General features: G+C 44.8%; 1 protein-coding gene across 1 annotated transcript; it reads right to left on the bottom strand.

Moving 5' to 3' along the window:
• Positions 1-7,196, bottom strand: tppp3 (tubulin polymerization-promoting protein family member 3). The gene is made up of 4 exons (XM_042062237.1): positions 6,936-7,196; positions 3,081-3,279; positions 2,734-2,887; positions 1-1,120 (listed from the first exon to the last, which is right to left on the bottom strand). The coding sequence occupies exons 2-4, from the start codon at positions 3,266-3,268 to the stop codon at positions 929-931; spliced, it is 534 nt and encodes a 177-aa protein (XP_041918171.1). The 5' UTR covers positions 3,269-3,279; positions 6,936-7,196; the 3' UTR covers positions 1-928.
• Between the last annotated feature and the right edge of the window lie 2,910 nt (positions 7,197-10,106).

Here is a 10,106-nt window from a genome sequence, read left to right as displayed (position 1 = left end):
TTTTATATGCAACAACCAACTTTATTATCTGTCATACAACATGGACTGTAAACCTGGCCAGAATTATTAACACACAACAAAAGTGAAAAAAAAAAAAAAAACTTTTTGATAGATCTTCACTTTGAATGCATTTGTTTTCCAGTTACAACTTCTCCAGAGCACAAGTAAATGTCAGGGAAAAAAACAGAAGTCAAATTTATAACACATTGAGCATACACAAATATTCTGAGGGAAAACATGCTGTGTTAGCTATTATATTATATTTGTGGAATAAAAAGCAAGTTTGAAAGTAGAAACAAAGCTGTAAGACTGAAGTGCAGTCATCGTGCTTGCCTGGTTTGTGGAGAATTTATCTTATTTGTCGCATTCATCAAGTGAATAGCATATAATGTCTTGTTATTCAGACAAAAAAAACTGCTATGGGTCACATCATTTGTTTCTTAATTGCATTCCTGTCGAACCTTTGCTGTACAGACGTATTTAGGGGGGTTATCTACACATTTTTCATTCATAGACACAGTGCGCACATTTCAAGCTGCAAAATATGGGTTCATTTTAAATCATGGTTTAAATCAAATGGTTGAGATTTTAAGTGGAATCACCCAATTTCAACTTATTCTCCTGTTGAACTCTAGACTTCTTTGTGCTTCCCCACCCTTTTAGAGTACTGGTACAATACTTCCTAGCTAGACAACACTTTGCAGCTGTAGAACATCTTCAAGATTCAAAGATTTGACAATCACCACATCCTAGTTGGTCAGGGGATCATATCCCCATTGGTCAGCTTGGCGGACATCTTACGGGGTCAAAGTTCGGCTGTTTTGGTCCAGACCTAAATGCTGAAGAATGAGTTCCGACCTTTTCTTCTGCTTCCTTCCTTCCTTCCTTCCTTTGATCTCTGCCTCGATCGATTGGCTGATCGTCAGGCCTACTTGGCCTTGGTCTTGTCGTCGTAGGTGCCAGCTTCCTTGTAGGCGCCAACGTAACCGGTGTTCTCCACCAACTCCTCCCGGCCTGCCTTGCCTTTGCCCTTACCACTGTCGTCGAAGCGCTCCTTGTGAGAGCCTGTGTACTTGGTGGTGTCTGTCAGTCTGTCAACTGCTCCAGTTTTGGCCACTTTCTGTAAAAATGTGAAAATAGTAAATCAGTAAGTGATGAGTAATAACATCACTGCTGAGGCATTTATTTTGCACCATTTGTGCCAATGTGTTTATGAGATTTATGTAGCCTACTCTGTAATTATTTTGATTGATGTGTGAAAGACATTATGAATATATGTGCGGTTTTCCCTGTTTATTGACTTAGAAACTAATTTGCCATGGTTTATAGGTCGTCTCTAATGAGTGTCATCTTTTGCAACACTCTATGATCTTTTGCACAATCATCAAGCATGGCCGTTCTTGTCTTGCCACCATCTCTATTCTTGCAGTATGTAAATCTGTCAGTACTCCTGAAACACCATCTGCCAGCACAGACTGTTGTTGTGGGTGAGGAGCAGATGAGAGCTGTGCGAACAGAGCCCAGGAAGAGACGGAGAGATGACCTGCTCCTGAACTCGGCTGTTCAGATGGCAGAACAGGTGTTCCGCTACACTCACCATATTATATTGGTGTGTTGGTTCACTTGGGCACAAAAGTGCTGATCTAGATATTCACTGCCCTCTAGTGTCTTTAATTTACGCTTCTGTATCTGAAGTATAGCAAAAGATTCTAGATTCTGCTAGAAAATTCTGACAGATAGAAAAGGTACCGGTAATTGAATTTCATCACTCCTGTGTCAGCAAAGACCCTGTATATTTCAGCTCTTAAGAAAGAACTTAACATTATTGTATCCTCCTGTACATAAATATTAAGAGTTCATAGGCTACGGAGATTGTTCCCTGATGCAAGGCATTTACTGAACTCCTGATGCAAAATCTCACTTTGGCATCCCCACCGTGAAAGACCTCAAACTCTTAACCTCTGACATATTGCAGCTTCAGAATCGTTGTGTCAAGTTCGAACATAGCCTTCAGGATTTTCAGCTGTCACAATAACCGCGAGCCGCCACATAAATCAGGCCTGGCGTGTCATTACCGATGATGTCACCCGTTATGAATTGCTGTGGAAGTGAGCCTCGCCAAAGCACTGAGGTGGTTTGGATGAGGTAGCAAATTGGAGAGCAGTCGCCTCAATTATCTTCCCTTGCGATCCGGCGCCTCTCTGCCTCTCACCACCGCGTGCACATCATCCCCGACCTCTCTATCCTTCTTATCCAAAGTGTCTTATACACACTCTCATGGCTCTAAGCACCCACGGTGATTGACACCAATTACGGGGCTACACGTCTGTCTGGATGCGTGTTATGGAGTGGAACAGTAGCACATTCAGGTGTCATTACTTTTTTTTATAGATCCAGTATAAATGGTTGGCAATGTTAAGTTTTCTCAGGTGGTCAACATTAGTGTTATTATGTTAGGATTTGTTTTATGTGAGCAACAAGAGGCTAATGTTGTTACGTATAACTGTATTACATCTTTGGACGGATAGGTCTATTTACAGGCATGATCAGATAACAACAGCAAAATTCACTAAATGTCCTTTGGGATGAATACAGTATCTATCTGATCTAATCTATCTATCTAGCCCCCACTATTATTCTTTTGAAGTCTGTTCTCTTTTGTCAGACCAACATGTCAAGTACAATAGTGATGCATTTCATTAAGTATTGTAGATGCAACTTTGCACATCTCACCGTAACTCCAGCATTGGTGGGCTCCTTTCCTTCTATCAGCTGGTACATGGCCTTCAGAGCCTCTTCTTTGCTTTTTCCTTTGAACCGCTTGGGTGCTAACTCTTCCAGAGCCTTCTGGAACTCTTCGTAAGTGATGACTCTTGACGTCTTTGCTCTACCAATGTGGAGAAGCAAAATAAGCCGTCACAAAAGTATACCCTTCCCCATAAATGACATGGCTGTCTTTATTCATGCCAACTCACAACTTTTTTTTTTTTTTTTTTTATCAAAGTTCTTGTTTTTTTTATATCATCCTAAATAAAATAAAAATGTGTAATTAAATGTACAGACGAAAGGGAGGAACTCACTTGACTTTTGAGAAGACGATGTCTACATCCACGTTGGTGACGTTCTTGCCGTCAATGACCTTGCAGTCTTTGCAGAGCTTGGCCCAGTTTTTGCCGTTCAGCTCCTTGCCGGTGGCTTTGGTGTCTCCGTGGATGGCAAACTTCTTGAAGGAGGTCAGAAGCTGCTCCATGTCTGTGCTCTCAGCCATCCTGCAAAACCCTGACAAACAAACAAACAAACAAACAAACAGCTGAGCACAAGGTCAGCAGGCTACTCAGACCGAGTTATCACATCAATCACCACCACTGGAAAACATTGGAGTAGTGTTAGAAGTGTGCCAGCAAATGAGTAAGCTGACGGGATAGCTAGAAAACAATGCTAATGCTAATGCTAGCTCAGATCCCATGTCGGCGTCTGTGTCAGTGGTGTCTGGTGTGAAATCGTTGACTCAAGCGAAACCCTAGACTGAGTGATGCCATGTGAATGGGTGTTTATACACGGTGTCACCAATTCACCACCTCACTACCATCCAGGAGAGATTTTTCATCATGCTAGTAATAAGATGATATCACTCTTACACACACACACACACACACACACACACGCTGCTGAAAGCAATCATCTAATAGGCACATTTTACACACAAGGTGAATGGAAGTCCAGAGGCAGCTGCCAACAGTAACACATCATCTCGATGAGAAGCGCTCCTCCTCCTCGAGGCTCTGATTAGGGGGCAGTGTGGTGTCAAACAGCCTCTTAATCACGCAGAGCGTGAGGGCTGTTTATTCATCAGAGGGGAGGCGCTGTGTAATGAAAGGGCAGGGCCCGGCAGACTCATGTGAAAATCGCACTGCCCTGAGCAGTCTCCTTCTCTGTACCTCTCTCTTACTCTTGCTTGTTGCCTTCCTCTCGTTCCCATAGTAAAGTGGTGTGGTGTAAAGTGTGTGTGTGTGTGTGTGTGTGTGTGTGTGTGTGTGTGTGTGTGTGTGTGTGTGTGTGTATGTACTGTAGTCCTGTGTGAGACATGACCTCACCCTGTTTTTTTTTTGTTCAAGTGCCGTACTTTTGCTTACACACGTGGTGTGGTGGTGATGCAATCCCAACCAGACCACGTTGCCATGGCAACCTGCAGCCAGGAATGCCCTCACAGGCCTCTGTCAGCCCTGGGCCGTGCCTGCTGCTCAAACAACCGTCCTCACACACACACATACACACACACACACACACACACACATCCACAGAGTGAGTGTCAGCTGTCACTTTGAGTGGCGAAAACCAGCAGCTCTTTTTTTACTGTCAAGTGCAAGCTTGTAAGTGTCGTCTGCTGATGGTTTGATTGTCCCAGTGAAGTTCACAGGGGTTTCTGTTGTCGAATATTTGAGCATGGAGCTCAGCTACTTGGCAGAGTGGGGCTCCACAGAGAGGTGATGAGGAGGTGTTGTGGCAATGGGTGGGCTTGGACTGGACTCAGTTCTGGTGGGAGGTCCACCCACGTCCATCTGCGCTCTCTCTTTTTTTCTCTCTCTCTCTCTCTCTCGCTCGCTCTCTTTCACACTCACTATACACTGGACATTCTTTAAATGTTGTGAGTGTGTACGTTTTTATTAGATTGTATGTACGTAAGCTAGAAAGAGAGAGAGAGAGAGATGAAAAAACAGATTTCTTGATAAGCCCTATCACTAAATTAACTAATTACCACACATTTGCACTGCCATTATGTTATCATAGCCTTATCAGTAGAAATTAATGACAGGAGGAAAACAGACTGACACTGCGTGGCCTGTTTGCTCTCTGAAAATGGCAGTGTTTTCTGCCAAGTCTCTGTAGGAGTGAGTGACTCTCCTGCCATGTGATGAGATCTGATGGCCTCACAGCTGCCCAGACCAGCTCTGCCCAGACCAGCCCTGCCCAGACCAGGTCCGGCTGCCCATAGTGCCCAAACACAGGCAGCGGCAGAATAAAGAGCACATTGTGAGTGCCAGCCAGCCTCCTCCTCTCTTCACGCCTCTGCCATGGACCGGGCGCTCCACAGGCTTTCACTTTTTAATCCTGTGGATCCTGACTCTGTGCGCCTGGGCACTCCAGTCGTGGCATTGTGTGTATTTTAGAGATTAAGTCCTCAGGAGCTGCAGGAGCACATTGGTTTGCTATGGATAGCAATTGATCAATTTAGCCCCCACTACACCCCCCCCCCCCCCCCCCCCCCCCACACACACACACACACAAAAGAAATATCTTAAAAGCTAATCCAGGAAAACTGAAGAAAACTAAGGCTGTGGGAAAGCTACAGAGAGAAAGAGAAAGAGACTGTTTTGATTGAGTTTGTCAAACATCCGTACCGAATTAATTCAGCAAATGAAATCTAATCAGTTCCATTGTCTCAGAGAACTCATGCTGTAATGTAACGTAATGGAGCTCAGCTCCCCTGGGCTGTTAGTTTGGGATATCCAGCAGAGGGGCTCCTAGTCTGGAAGCACACACTGCTGGGCTGGGCTGGGGTTGGTTTGGCAAGGCCGATTGTGGAGCACCAGACACTAAACCAAAATCCCATTGTTTTTTTCCACCCCTGAATGCACTGCTAGTGGTTTAGACTTAAGCACACACAGCGACCAAGAGTGTAAATTCAGGCTGTGTGTGTGTGTGTGTGTGTGTGTGTGTGTGTGTGTGTGTGTGTGTGTGTGTGTGTGTTAGTTAAAGGAGGATAACTTTGTTCCTTGACATACAGTACTGTATATAAGGCTTCATGGTCAACAGAGGGCTTGGTCAGGTATTGAGTTTCATCACACATGTATGTCCCCCTGTGTGCAGTGTGCGTATCTGGAGTGCCTAAAGGGATTGCCTCATAGCTATGCTGCAAATAAGGGAATAGTATCTCGAGCGTGTGGAGTGTCCTCATCAGGACAGCTGTGTGGTAAGAACAGATTAAAGGAGATGTCATTTCATAATCAACTTTGGAAATCAAAAGTGTTGCATTGCATTATGATAGTGTGCTATCCCCACCCTCTTTTAGAGCAACTCTTTCACCCAACTCCTACTAAACTGTACAGCCTCCCCATGCATCAGCCAAGTCTGAAATCAATGATAGAAAACACGCTATGTAAAAAAAAAAAAAAAATGAAAACAGGCTAAGTTAGCTTCAACTCGTCTTTCACTGTGACTGTGTATTGGTGGTGCTGTATACCTGTGATTGCATTGATAAGCAAAGCAGTTCCAGTACAAAAATATATATTTCCTTCCTGTTTGCACATTTGCTGTTTGTAATTGAGATTAAATTGCATCTGGTAGAATCAAAATGTTTTGGTATTAAAGTGTCCTCACAGCAACCTGATATTTAATATATCTAAAGTATTTAAAGTGAGATACTGACAATAAAGATACCTAGTATGATGTAACAAGCAAATCAGTAGACAAATCAGTAGTTAACATTAATATTTTTCCAAATTTGTTTGAATCGTAATGTCAATCGCAAATAATTCTTGGCAGCACGCAATTCATTTTGTCTGATCAGTGGCATTACAGCATACCAGCACACATAGAGTGCCATAAAATCACACTAAGACAAGCTCCAGGACACTGCACTCCAAAAACCACTCTGCTTTTTGTTGAGTGCAAAAGCCTTGAGTGATGGCGTACAGCTCCGACAGCATAGCAATGAATTATTGATGCTGACACAAATCCGATGGCTCACGCTGGAAGCAGTCGTTCATCTCCAGCCCTGGAGTGCATGCATGCGTCTGTGCAGTCTTAACCTCGGTGGGTGACAGCGAGAGAGGAGGCAGCGAGAAGCAGCAGCTACCCCTGGACACACTCACTCACACACACATACACACACTCACACATGCACAGCAAGGAGAGTAAAGTCCCGCAGCTCTTACCTCTGCAGACTGCCCTGGGCTGCTGCTGTTGCTGCTGCTGCTGCACTGGTCCTGCACTGCACCCGTCCTGTAAACTCCACCACTCATATGAGCTTTAAAGGGCCGAGGGCTTGTTATCATCTGTTTACAACTGTATCCATGGAGACATCCTGTTTAACATCAAGGGAGGGCAATAAAAGAGGGAGAGAGGGAGGGAGAGACCAAGAGAGAGAGAGAGCGAGAGAGAGAGGGGAAGAGGACAGAGAGAGAGAGTAGAAGTCTGTCCCGACACAGCAAGTGACCAAGGTCATTTATCAGACGGGGAGAAGGATCCCCCTTTTTCAGTGCCTCAGAGAGGGGCAGGGGGTGAGCCTTTAAACAGAGCCCCTGGGTGGGGTTGTAGGGCAGTGGGGTGGGGTGTCGCCCCACCTCCAGCAGAGTACTAACACCTGGCCCACACATTGAGGGGGGGGGGCTGCAGTCATGACCCCCACCCCAGCCCTCTCATACTATCCTCCTGCAGTCGTGAACCCAAATTTACACCCTGCTACATGCCACTCCTGCTGCCAGTGACTGTGCACAGCATACCTGACCGTGGGTGGGACGTCGGCCTTCATATTTTAACACTGTCTGACTAGATTATCAAGGCTGGGTGTTTGTTAAGTTGTGATGAATTGCATCTTGGTGGAGCTACGCACGTTGCAGGCTGCAGAAAGGCTAGTCTTTGTCATGGGCCAGCGCGGTGTGTGTAGTGGTATGTACACTGGGCCAATACACTGTTTCACCCGTCAGTAGAAATATTTACTATGGCTTAGGTGTTCGCTTCAGCAGAGTAAAGCTGGTTTTACTCCAGATACGAGTAAAAACAGAGCATATAAAAAAGGTGTGGGATTGAAGCTGTAAAAAAAAGAAACAATAAATCTATGAAAGTACTCGGAAATGACGCTAAGAAAGTCTAAACTGAATATCTGAATTATCTCCAATATCTGAAGCAGTGATTAAATATTTAGGGTGATACAGCACTTTAAGGAGAAATAATTGTCAGTCCATCCTTGTATAATTTCCCACACAACTTTTGTCATATATGGGAGTAGGAATTAAAACCTTGAGAATGCATATGGTGCACTGTGTTGCACTGTACAAATGTACAGTTAAATACTTCACAAAGTATTTACTTCACGAAGTGAACTGTTAACAGCGCAGTGTAAAGTGTCTGAAGGGATTTTGGGGGCTGTGCGTGTGTGTTTTGTTTGGGTGTGATGTGAATGGAGCCTTTTGGGCGTTCCAGCCTGTCTGCTGTCTTCCCCTTTCCCTCCCCACTCGCCGGCCCTGGCCCCCGGGCTCCAGGCCCCAGACCCCAGCTCCGCCACACCACGCAGCATCTGCCCTCCTTTTTTCCAGGGCTTCCCCCTCTCTCATCTCCCTGTCCGACGCTCCACTGCACTCTGCGCTCTGCGCTCTGCGCTCGCTCACGCAGTATTAAATCCTGGGCACGAGACTGAAGAGCAGCCCCCCGGCCAAATATGATCTAGTGCAGCATGATGTCATTGAGAAAGATATATACTTTTAATTATCTCTGGTTCTAATTAGTACGCCCCCCCCCCCCCCCCCCCCCACACACACACACACACACACACACACACACACACACACACGTACACACACACACACACACACACACACACACACGTACAAACACGCACCAGACTCCTTAGACTCCCCCAAATGCACAGGGCTGTAACTGTTCTCCTGAGTTAATGGTCTGTGATGTTATAAACAAATCCTGGGTTTTTTGCTGCCTCATTGATTTCCTCTCTTCCTCTCAATCTTTACACGTAATCACTTTGTCTTTTTTTTTTTTACCTCCGCCATCTTGTGTTTTTTCTTTTTGTCTTCCAAAGAAAAAGGGCAGTTTTTTTCACCTCTGTGAATCATAATCTGGAGCCTCATTTACACTCCTTACAGAAGCAGAGGCAGAACGCTCATAAAACAGGAGCGATGAGCGTCTTTAGTATCTTCAGAGAGGTGCCATGTTCCAGTCCCCCTGTTTATTTGAATATGACAGATCTCTCTCAAAACTGCCATTACACTATGCCAACTTTATATCAAGCTGTAAGACTTTTATCTCCATTTTTATCTCTTTTCAACAGCTGTGGACTTCATGGGCTGTTAAAGGTTGCACTACAAGGTAGTAAAAATTACAATGGTTGTTTACAGGGCAATGGCAACCTGGTGCACAGCACAGGCCCGCAAGCGGTTGCTTGTTTTTTTTATGATGGTGTACCCTAGTGACAGTTACGAGGAGCGTCAGATGAACAGAGATGACTGGGCATTGTCATAGATCAGCGCTGACATTTACATGCCACGTTTCTGCTACTTCATGTTGCCAAGGACAATAGCAAACAGTCCAATAGCTGTGATTCAGCTGTGCGTTGGCAGCTGTTCGTGTGGTGAATACAGTGTAACTGTAACGCTTCAGCCTAATGCATAGACATGGAGGCACTGGCTAGGGTTGGAAAGATGAGCCCTTTTGACAACTTAGTTTTTCTAACTTTTTGTTAAATGCCTTGAAAACTTAAGCATTCATTGAAAAGAATGATAAAGATATGACTCACTTCTTCTGCCGTTCATTTCTCATAGTCCCTTTTTTTATTTGCCCACATATTTTATTCCCATTTTCTCATTGATCTGTAATAGCACAGCTACTTTTTGGGGACTTGTCTAATTACTGGTTTTGAAAACCACGAGAACAATCCTGATCCACAATGGAATGCATGTGTTCTGAAACAGTGCCAAGATTACATCCTTCCTCAGGAGATTCCTGTCGTGTCCTTGTATGACTTGAGACAGTAAGAATCTGCATGGGGAGGATCACGCTTAGCACATTACTTAACTGTCGACAGCATGTATGTGCGCTTTATTTCCCAGGGGATTTGCATGCAGACATCCAAACCCCCACTGTTTGTTTAGTTGCCATTCGAAGTAATGAGCTAATGAAGTCATCTCTCGCAGCCTGTGTCCTCGTGTTTCTGGGGCGTCGGTGAAATGAATAAATACGCCATGACAGGCTGACACAAGAGCTGAAATTGCACACCACCAATTTTAGCATGTGTGTGTCGTGGGGGCTGAGGGGGATAATAGTTGGGCAGGTTTGAATCTGGAACAGCGACTCGTATCAGTGTAAATGTTTGG

This window comes from Alosa sapidissima, chromosome 14 (assembly GCF_018492685.1).
Source record: "Alosa sapidissima isolate fAloSap1 chromosome 14, fAloSap1.pri, whole genome shotgun sequence".
NCBI classification, from domain to species: Eukaryota; Metazoa; Chordata; class Actinopteri; order Clupeiformes; family Clupeidae; genus Alosa; species Alosa sapidissima.
Note: the sequence above shows the minus strand (reverse complement) of the source record. Positions and strands in the feature narration are given on the sequence as shown.

Bases quoted from the DNA above. Each gene is read 5' to 3' on its own strand.
- tppp3 (XM_042062237.1), bottom strand. From the start codon at position 3,268: ATGGCTGAGAGCACAGACATGGAGCAGCTTCTGACCTCCTTCAAGAAG. The intron at 2,888-3,080 runs GTGAGTTCCTCC...CCACATTGGTAG, and splicing joins ATCGTCTTCTCAAAAGTCAA to AGCAAAGACGTCAAGAGTCA. The intron at 1,121-2,733 runs GTGAGATGTGCA...ACATTTTTACAG, and splicing joins CCACCAATGCTGGAGTTACG to AAAGTGGCCAAAACTGGAGC.